Source organism: Hesperophylax consimilis, chromosome 31 (genome assembly GCF_061612785.1).
Source record: "Hesperophylax consimilis isolate HC1 chromosome 31, BYU_Hcon_1.0, whole genome shotgun sequence".
In the NCBI taxonomy this organism is placed as follows: domain Eukaryota; kingdom Metazoa; phylum Arthropoda; class Insecta; order Trichoptera; family Limnephilidae; genus Hesperophylax; species Hesperophylax consimilis.
This window is the reverse complement of record NC_142866.1, coordinates 4,492,259-4,509,141: the sequence shown is the minus strand read 5'-3', so window position 1 is coordinate 4,509,141 and position 16,883 is coordinate 4,492,259. Positions and strand designations below refer to the sequence as shown.

The following is a 16,883-nucleotide window of genomic DNA, read 5'->3' as shown; positions in this document are numbered from 1 at the left end:
AAAAATTGGTTAATAATCTTATTTTTCTAATAAAATCGATATTAAAAATACAATAGAGACATCTCAAGTGACCTACTAGATAAGTATGGTATTGTATATTATCTGCCTGTACAAAATATAAATAAATAAGAATAATAACATATGTACATTCTAGCATCACATTCATCAATCAAATGTATTGTACATTTAGCTTTGTATTAGTGATCGACGAACCGGTGGATGCAATCTGTTAGTCATAAATTGATAATAGTTTGACTAGTCTATAGTTAGTAATAATATAGATTATTGTAGAAATGTATTATATATTTGTACATGCCCTTGAGGTGATTTGGCCCAAAAACGGCGCTATACAAATCTTCTAAATATTATTATTATTATCTATCTGAACATTATCTTGATAAATTGTATTACCATCCTTTCGTGTCTTTACTATTAATAGAAGCCCAGTATTTTTCTACTTCAACTCCTTCCCAATTAGTGTTTTCCACTGAATTCAGGAATCTGAAAATAAAAGAAGTAGGTATGATGTAAATAATTTGAAATTATTGTTAAAAGACTTGGCGGGTATTTCAAAATCCTCACTATAAACACTGACCTAGGATAATGCATATTTTCGATTTATGATTTAACAATGTATTTATTTATATTTTTGCTATTTGTTTTTGGGGTGTTATGCCGTGTTGCGCTAACTCCTTCTTTAGCCAACGTTTCGGACAGCATTGCAGTGTCCATCATCAGGGCAGATGTGTTATCTGATAATCATCATAACCAACTGGTTGAAGCTAATGGTATATGGCTGAAATTTTTTATTTTTTTTACATTGTTTCCACGCAGTAGGAAAATATTGGGTTCAAGGCCTATGTCATATTTGGAGATGCTGGGTGAAGGGTGTTTTTAGGAAAGAAAGAAGATGAAGTTCTGGGAAGAAAAAGGGTATGTCGGGTGGAAGGAAAATGTGAAATTATTAGAAGGTTTAACTTACTTGGTTTTGATTTCACTGAGTATTTCTTTCTCCCTTGGAGTGAGACCATTGAAAAACACAGACAAATTATAATCCAGCACTTTTCTGTTGCTCATCCCCACTAGATGTGTTGAAACTCCGTTCAGTTCCATGGCGTGGCACATGGCCAGTTTTCCTAGTTCAACTCCCTGCTCCTAAAATTATATCCTTGTTATTTGATACCCAGTTGCAGAAAGTTAACAATCTGAATGCTTGGACAGCAAATATGAGAAATAATAAATAGGAGAAATTTAAGCGTGTTAACGGTTGAGCTCAACGCTTCTTGTGACATACAGTTTGTTAGATATATTGAGATTTTAATGGTCAAATATATTATCGTAATTGAATTTTGGGGTATCGTGCTGTTTTGCGCTTCCTCCTCCTTCAACCAATGTTCTGGACAATGTTACATCAGGCCAGATGACATACATTTTATTTTAAAAAGAATGCATATAGTATACATGTAGCTACAAATAAATTATAATTGGAGATAATGGAAAACAAAACACTTCATTGAAGAGATTCAAATGCTTCAAGTAGTGCCGTGTGGAGTGGCAATATGTAGGTATCATTTGAAGATATTGTAAAATAAACTAATATGTAAAGAAGTCCACACATTGATTGCATTAGTTAAGCAATTTATAGATACCTTGCAGTAATTGGCAGCTTCTTTGCACTTTTCAATGACTTGTTTTGATGCCGGATGCCACGTCTGTGGGCCATTGTTAGTCAACAAGCCCATACAGTGAGAAGAGGCACAAACAATGCCAACATTTTTACTCTGCAACAGATAAAACTAATATTATTAAATTTATTCTATTTTGGCAGACAGAAATTACAACAATAGACCCAGGTTAAAATTTAAAAGTTATTTTTTCCATTTGGGTAAATACTTTCAAATATTATTCATTGATTCAAGAATTCACTTACCTATACACAAAATATTTTGTATTACTTATATATTTTTCGACTCATAAGAATAATAGATAAGATATACAGACATACGTACAACATAAATTTAATGTTAGTATTAACGAACTGACCTGAAAGTATTCGAGATATTCATCCATGGACTTGTCAATGAGAGTGTTTCTGCAGTAAGTCAGAATTGTATCCAAAGGAAAAGGGGAGGTCTCAACAGCTTCCTTTAAAATGGACAAAGGATATCCGGTCACACCGATAAACCTCGCTTTTCCTTCAGCTTTGATTTTAGCCAGTGCCGGCAAGGTTTCTTTGAGAACTGTTTTCAAAGATGGTGCAAACTCTATATCGTGCACCTGAAATTAAAAAAACTCCAAATGAAAACCACTAGGTAAGTTTAAATTTTAAAGAGGTCATTCCATACAAATGATTTCATGTTTTTATTTATTATTAATTGTGTCACAGTATTTATTATTAAAAATTCACAAATATAAATATAAAAGAGTAAAAATGTAAGTGTTGGCCATACACAATAAATTAAATTACGGGACATTGAAGAGTTTTATTATCTTCTTAATAAATAAGCTTAAGTCAACATCTGACAGTACTATGAAATTACAAATTATGTTAATAGCTAGTGGCTTATAATAAGGAACTCATCGGATAGATTATCAAATGCCGATTCTGAATATATAAGTTTAATTATATTAGGTATAATCACAATTTTGGCGAAATTGAAACTTAATTTTTGCGACTGATCTAAAGGATTATTGAATCAATAAATAAAAGTTTTTATACTTATCCACTTGAGCAATGGGTGTGTAAATTTACCATATTATTTAATTATGTTATTCCTTAAAATATTAATATGGAAATATACAAACACTGCTTATTGCGGTTTAAGGCCAATAAATCCACTTAGATTTCACTGTTTAAGCGATCGCTAAAGACGTTTTTGCAAACTTGCCATATTTGCCAAAAATCGTTTGAGTGATTTATACATCCCTAGGTCTTTACATAATAAGTTTACTTTACATACCTGGATGATATCAACATACTCCAGTCCGAGATAGCCAAGACTTATATTAACAGATGAGATAGTCTTTTCCGAAGAAAAATTAAACATTGATGCATAATCAAGGCAGTAGCGACCAACTTTTGTTGCTATATAATAGGCTTCTCGGGGTACTTTGGACAAAGCCTAGAAATTTAACAATATTCTTAATTAAATCTTATAACACAATAAAATACAAAAATAAAAATAAGAGCTAGGCGGGAAACATTAGTCATCATCAGAATATTGCAATTCACATCAAAAAGTAATTAGAATACACAAATGAATGATGTTGATTCTAGTGGAAAAAAACTTTTAATTAAAATAAGCTTTCTTAAATAATGGATTGATTTTCTATAAGACCAGCTCTACACCTGACGATCGGTAGCAAAATCAACATATGGGCTTCACAAAATATAACATAATCTGGCACAAAATAGAAATTTATATGACATTATAATTTGTTAAAAAATATTATAACGCCAACATCGGCAAGGCAAATTAGAAATAAAAGCAAAATGGAAACTAATGTGATTGCAACAAACAAAGTAGTCACCTTTCCCAGGATGATTTCAGAAGACCCTTGGCCATACCACGGCGCTGTATCTATGTAGTTAATTCCTTGCCTTATAGCGGTTACTATTGTGTCTATTGCCTCTTCTTCGCTAAATTTTCTAAAGAATTCAACGACTGATTAATATACAATAATAAAGCATCGTCAACAATAAAACAAAAATACAAAGCAAAAGTTTATATCGAAAGAAAGGTCCTGTTTTCTTCAACTTTGACATATGAGTATGTCATCTTTGGGGATGCTGTGTTGAGGGTATTTTTAAGTAAATGATGGAGATGTAGTTCTGTGAAAGGAAAAGGTATGAGGGGTGGATAGAAATCTGGGTTAGTGTGCCATGAGTGACTTATGAATCCATCCCTCCAACTATGGTGCAAGACATTGGGATGAGAGAGAGCGACTGGAGAGGCCAAAGAGTCTCCCTTCACGGCCTCTCCCAATCTATCATGCAGCAGACCTGGACCAAGACCTGGACAAACCTCACCCCATGAACCCCGGGTACCTCTGTTAAGTTATCGGCTATAGCTCGCCACTTGTGGTGATTTGTGTACCCATACCGGCCTCCCAAATTGAAAGTTAATTGAAAAACAAATTCACTTACTCATAGAGTGGACTGAATACTCCACCCCCCAGAGATAGCTGTGAAACTTTCAGCCCAGTATTGCCGAGTTTGACATATTTCATTTTTCGCACACATTCTTCGTCATGGAAACCCTTTACAAAGGTAGCAGGTAGGTCAGACATTGTCAGGATCCCAGATCTAGACTTCTATTACAAAATACTTCCCACGAACCTAAAAACAACGAAATATGATTAAGTTGTGGAATCTAAACAGATACTGCAAATGTAATTGACAATCCGTGTTCAAATTATTGTCGGCAAGTAAAGATAACAGTTGTCACAAGTTGCACTATCGATTTAAAGTGTATATTTATTTGAAATAATAGACTAATCGCAAATCGTGAACAAAACACTTCACTGTTGCTATCAAATCAGTAACAAAGTGGCCAAAGTTCAAATGCACGGTGGAAAGCATAAATAAAGCACTCAGTGGAAAGATACTGCGACAAGACAGTAAAAGTATTAAAAAGATTAATAATGTTATACATACACCAGTGTTGAATGTATCGCAACTTGTATATGCATGAAAATGGAAAAAAGGTTATTGATGTACAGAACTGATAACTGCAAATAATAAATAATGTATTCTAAAAGATGCACTAATATGACAAGAATGACACTGACAGATGACCAGATGACAGTCAGTATCACCAACAGAAAGATATTTACATGCTAATGGCGGGAATGAAATAGTAGGCTCACCCACATACAGTGACGCCATTCAAAAATCTTCGAAATTTGTGAAAATAAATCTATTTGTTGAGAATCGGCCGTATTCAGTTAAAATCCGCAGATATTTCACAAAAATGTACCAAAATTTTAAATCTCGTAGATCTTGAGGAAATTCACCAACTTCAATATTGTTAAAATGCATGATTAATTTGTATTGTTTGTTTAAAAAACGGAAATATTTGAACATTCGCTTGCATACAAAAAATTGTTGAAAATTGTGAAAAAATAGTGTGGGGTGATTTTTGTTCTTCGGAATTCCATTTAGTTTTAGAAAAGTTATGTGTGTATCTAAAACATTAAAACAATATACTTTTAAAAATATCTTAAGGCTCCGGGTTTCCTTTGAAGTTTAAAAAAATATTCGATGTTTTCAGTCTCTTTAGAAAATATTCTGGAATAGTATAATAATGGTTATTTTATTTTTTAAAAATTATTTATTAACCAATAAATTAAGATACATTTTTTTTTGGTATAATCCACCTCACTAGGCTGAGCCTGTTCCGAGGTGGCGGGAGTTTGATCTAATTTTAGATAATGCAAATTTATATAGAATCACAGATATAAATAAAAAGATATATAGAAAAGATAAATAAAAAAAGATATATAGAAAAGATAAATAAAAAAAGATATATAGAAAAGATAAATGATTAGATAGATAAAAAATTAAGAATAAAACATAAGAAATAATGCAAATACAAATAAATGAATGAGAACAAAAGAGAAAAATTCAGGCGTGGAGTGTGCTATAATTTTTGGTATTGTAGATGTTATCTGTTATCTATTTATGAGATCATGTTTTGTAAAATCTATAGCTTTGGTAGATATAACTACCATTTATAATTTTTATAGTCGAATGAAAAATACAACACGTCCACCCGCAATGCCCAACCCCGTCTTTACCCGTATTTGTGTTATTCGACCAAAGAAATTAAGACTGTGCCTCTCCGACGAACAGCAAATTAATCTCAGTATTTTACAGTCGTCTCCAAGATCATTGACAGGTTCAGTATATCGAAACGAGCTGGTGTAGCAATCGCTTCTGCTGTCTTATAATTTCAGCACAATCACGAAGAATAATAAGACAATAATAGACAAAAATAGACTGCGTGGCGCACATCTACGTACTAGATATAAACTCATAAAACTAAAGACTTGGGATAAAGTAATGGGATTCTTTTTTGATGGTTGCAAGAATAAGATTTTGGTTGTATATTAAAAACGGACACAACTATTATTAAAGTACGGTGGTTGAAGAACACGTATCTATCGTTAATCGTGGAAGGCTCTCATTTCTTCACGAATGCTACCCCTAAGTCAAGCACTGCCGTTATATAAAATATTTTGCTTGTCAAAACATTTCATTTGACTATTAAGTTGGATGGTACAATCACTGCACTTCTTGCTTTTTCCATCCCCTTATGATTATTGTCATAATTTTCCAGTAGATATATTTCAAATAGATGTGGAGTACTCGACCGACATCCTGTATTCTAATTTAAGCACCGATCAAAAATGCTTGCTTGATATTTTCAAAACAGTTTCCAGCAGACATTAGCCTGATTTTGCCACAAGAAACCCAAGAGTTCAGGAGTGGTGTCAAATGCAAGATGGCTTACTCCAGCGCATAAATATACCGCTCCAGCGAGTCGTATCTTACCACTATGTATTGGGAATCAGAAAATGTTGTCATATGACCACATTTTTCACGAGGGCATACGTTTCTATGTGGTTAGACATATAATAATTATGTACTGTGATAAACTATTATCGCTATCTTCTGGACAAATTAAAAATAATAATCAATCCTTTGATAAAAAAATGCTTTCTACGCTCATCCTGAATATATACTCTTGACAATAATAACCGACGAATCGCTTACCACCGAAGAATGTAGGATAAGGCGTTTATTGGAAACCAGAGAGTTAGTTATCCTGCAGAGAACGTTTAAAATTTCAATTTTAAATTATGATGCACAAACCTATATTGATATGATATCTTGGCAAAATATGCCAATCACTTATTCCCGCATTTTGAAAGATGTAATGAAAGAAAAACTGGAGGAATGCCTAACAATAAATTCCTCAATCAAACGGTGTCTGGCGCGAGTCAAATTTTGGCGTTTTTGTCAAAACCAGTTGACGACTTCACTTCGTGATCACTTTAATCAATAATATTCGGATGATTTGTATTTTTGTGCTGCGTCGTTTTTATGAAAAATAATCTCCGTTAGAAGTTTGGCGCTTTGGCAATCCGGCGCTCGGAGCGGACTGCTCCAATTGCACCCACATACGGCCGTCAGTTCCATTTTCATCAAATATAACATGTTTTCATATTACACGCAATAGGGTGAACATTTAATGAAAGTTGTTACTGAAGCATTTTAGAAAGTGTGTCGTAAGAAGAACGGAAAAGGCTTTCTTACCACCATCATAAACTCTAGGAAAAGTACGCCTATTAAATAGGCGTGTTCAAATAAACTTTATTAAAAAATGACTACAATAAATTCTCAGTTTAAATACAACCTTCTTTTTGGTTAAACCATGGTTGGTCGAATGAAATCTATCGTCCAATGTACTGTTATACTATTATAACTGTTATGGCAGTAAAATAGTATATGTGTTAACTTAGGACAGTTAATGTTATCAAGTGTTCGTGTTATACATGTGAGTTGCTAGGTAAATACACCCGCCATACTAGACGGCCAGTAGGGCTTGAACCTCTATCTTTACAGGGGTGGAAACTAGACAATCTCCAATGAAACAGATTGTTGTGATATGGCATGTTTATTATTACATACAAAACGGAAGGTCAGACAGTGATACATGGCTGTTTAAGGCCTAAAGGTTACTAGGACAAACTACGGATTCTAGGCTCTGATAGACATGAAGTATATTAACTTATTACACTAAGTATATTAGAAGCTCACGTGTAAATTAGTGGCGGATGCCATAGGCGGGGAGCCTAAGGGCGGCGGCGTGATGATGGGCGGCGGCAGAGCGATGAGCGGGAGCTTATAGCTCACCGCGCGGCGGTAGGTGGCGGCGTGGGCGGGCCTCATGGGCGGTAGCTGGCAACGGCAGAGACGATGGAGATGGGGCTGATGCACTGGTCGGATTGCCAAGGGGCTCCTCACGATCAGGCTGAGCTGGGCGGACGCTCAGGACTGAGGCAGGGGTCTACGAGTTCACTGTCTCAGCCTGGCGTGGACGGTAAGTGTGGCAGCCGGCATCAGACAGTGGTAAGAGGCTGGCGGCGAGGGCGGAGACGGCGTGGATGAGGCTGATGAACTGGTCGGATTGCCAAGGGGTTCTTCGCGACCAGGCTTTGGTGAGCAGAGACGGCATGGGCAGTAGTCAGCATCAGGCCGGGACGATGGAGATATGACCCAGCTATATAATGTAATGGCGCTGTAGTTGGCTGGCATCAGGCAGATACACAGGTCTGGGCGGGAAACGGTTCGCCGCCTCAGACTGATGAGGACGATGGAGACATGACACAGCTATATAACGTAATGGCGCTGTGGTTGGCTGGTGATTGTCCTGCGTTTTAGGTCCATGAACAATCGCAAATCGAATTATTTTTGTTCTATGGAAAAGTTTTTCTATTTTTGTTTATGCTTCTCTTGGTGTCAAACTGTTCGTGTGTTAAAAAGTCAAAATAATAAACAATTCTCCTAGAGTTCACGTTTTGTTTGTGCTCAGAGTCCAGCCCTGTTCAGCTCTGACAGCCATTTTCATTGAATGGATCCCGAAAACTAATCCTTGACCAGGTATCTTGAATCTTGTCGTTTTGAAGTGATAAAGAAACCGCTCTTTGACAGTTAGCTGCATTAGTGTGATTCCTCCGATTGCGATCGTTGTTGTCAAACTACCCCAAATTTTTCAATTTCACCATGATCTTTGTGCAACGGAAAACAATGGCGACCTTTTGGCCCGCCTAAATTATCAAGAAAATCGATTGCTTTCGTAAATTGAGCGACTTGGACACTAAATGAACAGAGATTTATGACCAACATCTGAGATAACATCTGCTGACAAACAGTTTCACGATCATCGGTGACCTAATTGCAAATTTACTAAATTGGGTCGCATTGCCTAATAATTGATCGCGGCTGAGTTGACATTACTGATGACTTTCTAGTTTTTTACAGTAGGTACCTACTGTTTCGAAATTAACAAAATTCAGGCAAAGGTGTTTAAAACTATGACATCACAAAGTTAGTTTACGAAACAATTTTCGTAATAATATAAAATGCTAACGTTATGTTACTACTGGGTATCCATTCTCCAACCTCATGCTGCTCGCAATCGCCATCGAAAGTACATACATTAGTCGACGTTCTTATTCTTGAGGCTCGTCGAAGGTACATACTTACATATGCCAAACATCAAAAGTCATTCCACTCGAACGATGGGCATTCAATGATGATCACAAGTGGTTCGAGTAGAATGACTTCGTCGAGAATCGAGGCCTAATCTCTAATCCGCCACCCCAAAAACGGAACAAGTGTACAATTAGTAAGCTGGGCGGATTGTAGTGTAGGTATACATACAAAAAAATATTAAAAATAAAACAGGCATTTTGCAAAAACAAACAATGCTATCGATCTTTCGTAAAATTTAAATATTTAATTATAGTTAAGCAGTCACGTTTACTCGCTTGCGAGAAGACTCCATTTTGTAAACTTATACAAACAAAAAATGTGGCAGGTCGAAATGTGACAGTTGCTAGAATACATAGAGGACTAACAGAAATATCCTAAAATAACAATAATAAATGAAAAAATGAACAGCAAGAGCAAGCTGGAGGGCGGTATAGTAACTGAGTGTGTAAGAGGAAGACAGCCCAACCTTTCGGTGTACAAAGCTTGGCGCTCGAGTCTAGGCAAACGGCGGACTACTGAATTTGACATACGAATTGTAGAGCTTGATTTTGTGCTTTCAACTAGTCAAAATATCGGCAGATTATAGTACTTGTCATATAATCGAGCGGTGGATTACTGAGAGAGTACTCTACTTAAAAACATAAAATTAGCTAAGAATATCAGCTAAAAGACATATTCCATTTAACAAGATAGATGCCAAAAAGATGGGAAAAATTAGTTGCAAGATGATTTAGTTAATTCTGAATTTGAAATATGAGACCACAAATATGACGTTTAATAAATAGTTCCCAATGGTCAAGTTGGTTAATACGCCGGTCGGTAAGACAAGAGATCCTGGGTTCGATTCCTAGTTGTGACTGTTATCTTTTTATTTTTCCCTGTCTTTGGTTTCACTGAGGAAATAAGTTACACCTGTATCATTCCTCCCAGGAGAACGTAATATGTTCCCTTGACCCTTTGTTCTACAAAAGGGTATTTTCTCTCTCTAGGTTAGCTAATCTACGAGCCAACGATTTACAAAGCGTAACTGAAGTTAGTCCTGCCAGAGATAACTAAAGTTAGGTAACTAAACTTTCCAGAGCAAAACATGACCTTTTATCATTCATATTACCAGAACATCCTATTGTTTTTACACTTTGACACTTGAAGTTGGGATTGCAGTCAATTTCAGACAATGTGGTTCAGTTGGCGAGGTTGACGTCTGCCATTCCGTTATCCTTCAAGTGGTAGAATAGTGTGGTCCTGTTTTAGTGAATTGTTAATGTCTTTTCTGCTCGTCGCGTCGTAGAGCTGGAACGGTCGTAAATAATATCTTAATAGTTTCGCCCTTAGCATTTTTGTTGCTAGGTTGCTGAGGGGTCAGGCGATTACTGAGAATTTTTTCTTCAAACCAAGAACACGATTGAATGTTTTCGATGTTCCTGGAAGGCGACTTGTCTCGTAGCTCAGCATACAGAATATCCTGTTTAAGTGGGGCCAGTCAATATAGTATAGTCAATCTCCGGTTTCAATGTGATGTTTGGATAGGGATGAGGGTGGTCCAGCTTCGAAGAATAAATTTGCATTATCTATGAGTAATTTATTAAAACGCATCCTGTCAAAGTGTTTGAGGTGCGGTGCTTCATCTTCTCGTATATCTTAAATTCAATAATGACAGACCTTTTCCAATTGTCTTCTTGACCCGATCGATAACCAGATTCCAAATTTCCATTTGGATTCCAAAAATATATGGTAGCCTTTTAATAAAATTTCATAAAGGTTTCCACTAGCAACACTTACTTGGGCGCCTGTGCGCAAAATCACGGTTCTCAATAAATTTTCCATCATTATGTGCACTTTGGGGCGTCAACCACCCCAAATATTAGTGGTACCGTACAAATAGATAAGAATTTTACTTCTTTATGCTCGTCTTTGTGGGGATTGCAGGTAGAACATTTCGACCTTATTACATTGGTGCGATTTCACCCGTAATATGATATCTTAGCGCGCTCTGTTTTATTTGCATAATCCCATGTAGATTGACGGGTCGATTGTTCTCGCCTTTTGCTATAACATTGGTCTTGGGTGTGACCCTTCTTTTTACAATAGTCACAAAATTTGTCACTCCTAGGCCCCAAACTCGGTTTGGCAAAGTCTTCTTTAAGTTTGGCTGATTTTACATGTCTTTTCTGCAGTACTTTCCTATATTAGTCTCACCTTTTGAAGAAGTTTGTTGAACGATTTTATTGTATCCCGAGGTATCTTTTCCCTTAGGATTTGTCGGAGACCCCCTCCACTTTCTGTGGATTCCGCAAACCATTAAACTGCTACATACAGTATCGAAAACAATTTTCATTGTTGCTTGGGGAGTCGAAAATTTCGCCAATATCTGTTCAAGCTGTTCCTTAGTTAACGACATGTTTATGTTTACTACAGCGAGGGTTGATAAAGTCTCCCGACTCCTGTTTCGTGGTCGCCACTTTGCTCTCGCTGACAGATTTCACTTTCTACTGGTGCGTCTTTAGGCACCGAATTTTCACTGGTATGCAAACTGTACCTACACAATTAAACACTTTTACTGTACGAGGTTCTCTCCCCTAAACTATTATTTTTACTACTGTACTGTTTATTTACTGGTTGTACTTGAACTATTTGGAAAGTTAACAAAGTTTTAAATCTAGGAATGAAGTCCTAAATAATACAAAGTGCTTTTTAAACATAAATTTGACTAAACCTGGGCATTTGGATGACACAACACCACTTTGGAGGATGAAAATTTTGGAAATCTCAAAACGTTACACCTTTTTCAAAAAAATATTGCAGTAAACTGCTGATATTATTTCATTGAAGAATATAAAACTAACAAATCTAAATGACACATTAACAGTATTAAGACAGAGTGATTGTTAAATTTTATTACACTGTCTTGCTATTGTTGAACTGCTATAAATATGTGTCATACTTACAAATTGATTTGACAAATACACCCAAAATGACGACTAATTGTGTTCACCATTTAAATTTATTTAATAATTCCATTACAGTACCTACCTAATAAATAAATGTGTTAATATAGTACCATAGAATAAAGAAGAACACCAGAAATGCCTTATGTTCGTATTTCGTGATCCAAATATTTGCCTAATCTAGCCTTAACCTGTTGAAGGTCATAACTTAAAACAGAAAAATATTTTTCAGCCTTCAGAGTAGCACCATTCATAAAAATCAAAAGTGTAACCTAAAGTTTTATTATCCCAAACGATGCTAATTTCGTTTTACATACATTTTTCAAAGCATTAAGGTCAAAATCGCATCGCAAATTATTCTAACAAGGAATTCGAATTAGATTGCTCGCATGTTCTCCGGAGACGGTCGGCAGTCCACTGGTTAAATTTCCAAAACAAAACTGTGTTTCCCTATAGATGGAGATCTACGATCTCAGACGAATTTAAGTGAGAAAGATTGCATACTAAATGGAAACATTCAATTCCCATATGTAAATCAAAAAATTCTTGTTTTTCAGTAGAAAGAAATAAGGTAGAATGGAGTGTTTTCAGCGAATGTTTATTCCCCCAGATTAGATTTTTGGTGGGAAAATATTAAAAAGCCTGCGGGAATGTGGATTAGTTCCCGCTTGAACTGCTTTAATCTCCCGCGCAATGAAAGGGTGATCCCAGGTAAAATCTATGATTATCAATGTGAATTATGATTCCAGTTTTTTGCTAAGAACTCTGCGGATTACGAATTCATTATCCAATTATTAGTATATAAGCTTGGTTTTTTATGCTGTCAGCGGAAAATATTTTTCCTCAGACCATTAATGAGAAAACTCAGTTCGCCGTCTGTCGATCACTGGTTTTTTCTATTTATTTCAGTAACGGTTTATGCGCTCACAAAGTAGCTCGACATTTGCTTTTAGCTATTATGTTGGGTTTAAAAATATTGTGATGATAGTAAGTCACTTCTTTGACTTTAACAGTGGAAACAATAGTTGATCCTATTTATGTAGTAGCACTGCCTCATTCGTCCCAGCAGCACCCTGGTAAGGCGAAGGTCCTGGATTCAAGTCCTGAATGCGACCGTATCGTTCTGATTTTCGTTTAAGAATCGCTAATATTGTCCTCAATAATTAAATATTACAATCGAGTTTAACTCATTAAGTTATCCTAGAAAAGTGAAATTATTTCCATTCAAATTTGTATCGTTACTTCTAGGTTTCTTCTTTATTCTAAGAATAGAATGTAGTTTAAAACTACGAAAATCGACTAAATATTAATTTTACCAAATCTCAGATCTTGCCCTGTTTTCGTTTTCGTCTACTACGGCCACTATATATACGACAATACTATAAGATAGAGGGGGCGCAGCGCGCCTCTCGTAGTATATGCGCCATTTTTACTGCGCCGTGCATAAAAAGTCTCTTGTATTGGCTGATACAACCGGGTCTAATTCGTCCAACCCCAACAATATAATTTAAAGACTTCAATGCTTGCTAATGTTTTGACAATGATTACTTAACCCATTCTGTCCGAACCGCCATAATTTAGGGGGTGTTATTTTTATGTAGATTGTACTATGCATTGACACCTTAAAGGTTTTTTTAATACGATAAAGAAAGATAAAGGTTTCTTTCTTTCGAGATCAGCAGCAAAGGATGTTTCTTGAAATAATCGATTTAGAAGACTTATTTTTCAATCTATGGGTAATTCCCGTGTTCTGTGATTCATTTTACTTTGTATTGAAGACGATTGAATCTTAATAAAATCGAGGATGTTCTGGCAGAGTCTGATGAATCAGATATCCAAGACTGTACAATCGAAGAGCTTTTGGAGTATTTCGGAATCAAGAATTATAAACTTCGTAACTCGGGGTATTGTTCAGACTTCATAATTTATACTGGGAGCAAAGAAAGAATGCGAACGGTGCCAAGTAGCACTGCAAGTCGCAGAGTGCTTCAAGGAGTACCACGCTGAACAGAATTTAGGCTAAGATAGTGAATTATTTTTTCTTTAAGGTTTTATGTTATGTATTTTTTTTGTTATTGTATGTTGAAAAAAAAAATTGTAAAAAAAAACAAACATAAAATTACCACTATTTTTTTATAGAACCTTAACACATTGTAATCGGATCACGTATCAATACGTTTTTAGCAAATTAATGCTAGAGAGCGGATCACGTATTTATACGTTTGTGATAGATTGTTAGTGGAGCGCGGGTCACGTTAAAATACGGGTTCCAATATACTTGAGTTTTCGCTATATAGCGTCTGTAGGGTTGTAGCCATGCAGGTAAAAACCTTTGAGAACAATAGATGGGGTGTACGGTGGGTACCGAGGTAGTGTTATTCATCACAAAAATAGTTGAAGATAACGGTACATATAATGGTCTACATGCAACACTAAGGCGAAGAATAATATTTTTTTTTAGTTTATTTCACTACTCTTTGGTGGTCCGACGTTGCTAAAAGCTAAATATCGAGTACATAGATATTATATATATATATATATTACGTACATATTTACATTTTATTTTAGTGTTTAAAAGTTAAAATACTTTTGATAAATTTTCGATGAAACAGACATTTTTACCACGATTATGATTGAAAGTTTGTTATTTTTTTTAGTTAGTTATATTATTATATTGTGTTTTATCCCATAAGAAAAATGTCTCACCACAATGAAGATAGTGACCAAGAAATATACGCTGACAATTTATCCGACATATCCTGTGAAAGTGATTTTGATAGTGATGATAGCGATCTAGTTGATGATGAAGATATTATTCCACTGCCTACAACATTTACCCGCAGAACCATTTCGTCCAGTTCTGACGAAGAAGAGGTTGATGGTTGGTCTATAAATGATAATCCCCCAGTTCTTGAAGATTTCTTGGGTATTCCTGGAATTACCTTGAATAATCCTCCAAAAACGCAGATGGGTGTGTTGAAATTGTTCATAGACGACGATTTTTTTTTGAACGAAGTTTTTGGTTATCGAATCCAACAGATATTATTATCAAAACATCGACCGACTAAAATCACAAACCAAAGGTATCAAATGGAAAGATATCACCATTCCGGAAATGAAAAAGTTTGTAGGTCTCATAATATGCATGGGGCTAGTACGGAAAGATAGACGGAATGAATATTGGACCACAGATCCTGTTTTAGAAACGCCGTTTTGAAAGATATCACACCCAAAAACAATACTAATTTTTATTTTACATTTAGAAATAATTTTTGTGTATAATTTGTAAAATAAAAGATGTTATGTAAAAAAAATATTATTTTTTTCAAAACTTTTCTACTTTATGTGAAATTCTGCACTAGTTTAACGATGAAGAATACATTTCTAAATATAATAAAATAAAATGAAATAAAATAAATAATTTGCAAAAAGAATTATTAAAATCAAAAAAATATTTTTGAAGTTATCGCAATTTTTCTAGAGGTCTACGTTAGCGCAAAATTACGCGAAAAATCACCCGTTACCAGCACTAAGTACGCGGCCGAAAACTGCCCGATCATAATGTGTTAATAATAACATTTTTATTTATTTATTTTTTACATAAATACCGTAAGTGATTCAAAGTAAAGATAACGTAAAAAAAAAAATTTACACACATAAACAAAAAAGTTATTGAATTTTTGCTACATCAGGGCACCAAATTAATTTCAGTTGGTTTAAATAAAGTAATAATACATTTTCAGGGGAAGGCGAACTCTAGAACCAACAACTTCTTTGTTTGTATGTAACACAGCTAAGTGTTGCACAAAACCTGACAAAATGACGAATAAAAAGGAGACATACACAAAATGGAGTAAGCAGCAAATACGAATAATATAATTTCTCAAAAATTATATGTACCTACCTAATTCTCAGATCATAAACTAATAAACATGGAGAGTCCGCAGGAAGATGATGAAAGTGGTACGTTTCTTGTTAAATTATTTATTGTCTCATGTTCTTACTTTTTACATGGAATCACTTCCATAAAAAAACTTCATAGACATTTAACCTTTTTGTATTTTGTTATTCCAGTATTCCAGAGGAGAGGGAATGTCGATCCGCGTGAAAGAGTTTCTGCAACATATGCATGTATTTATTGCCCTTTGAGATTAAAAAAACGAGCATCACTATACAGACACCATCGTATGCACACAGAAGAAAGTTTGATGGGATGCGACGAGTGTAAGTTTTTCACACGGCAAAAAAAAGACCTAATAGACCATGTTCATACTCATTTAGTAGGACCGAAACTCACATGTGCTGACTGTGGGTTCTCAACCCACCAAAAAGACACACTTCTCCAGCACATAAAATCCGAGTGCCATTAAAAGTAAATATTTCACGGAAAAAAATGCGGCTTGATTGCGACATGGTTCCTCTAAGGTTTATTTTATTGGCTGAGTGATGCTCTGTCCAGATTAACAGTTGAAAAGTTCCCGGTTTCTTTTCAAGCCTTTGACAACTACCAAGAATATCAACATTGGATGCAGTTGGTTAGAAAAAAACTCCCGGGTGCTTTTTTAAACCTATTTTAATAAAGCGTAATAGTTCTATTTTGTTTTGTAGGTGCTTAATTTCAGTTTTACAAGACAATGTTACTATTTATTATTTTA

The 16,883-nt window shown here is 35.2% G+C and overlaps 1 protein-coding gene and 1 long non-coding RNA gene across 2 annotated transcripts; one reads left to right on the top strand and one right to left on the bottom strand.

Annotated features, from left to right (window-relative positions):
- Positions 1-282: 282 nt before the first annotated feature.
- LOC149409359 (uncharacterized) lies at positions 283-4,806 on the bottom strand. Its single transcript, XM_089649739.1, has 8 exons — positions 4,658-4,806; positions 4,148-4,339; positions 3,532-3,649; positions 2,961-3,122; positions 2,044-2,277; positions 1,650-1,781; positions 983-1,155; positions 283-501 (listed from the first exon to the last, which is right to left on the bottom strand). Exons 2-8 carry the CDS (start codon positions 4,288-4,290, stop codon positions 408-410), a joined length of 1,056 nt encoding a protein of 351 aa, XP_089505865.1. The 5' UTR covers positions 4,291-4,339; positions 4,658-4,806; the 3' UTR covers positions 283-407.
- Positions 4,807-7,764: 2,958 nt separating this feature from the next.
- LOC149409358 (uncharacterized) lies at positions 7,765-16,629 on the top strand. Its single transcript, XR_016305187.1, has 3 exons — positions 7,765-8,668; positions 15,972-16,191; positions 16,303-16,629. It is a non-coding gene; the product is annotated as an uncharacterized LOC149409358 (long non-coding RNA).
- The last annotated feature ends 254 nt before the right edge of the window (positions 16,630-16,883 follow it).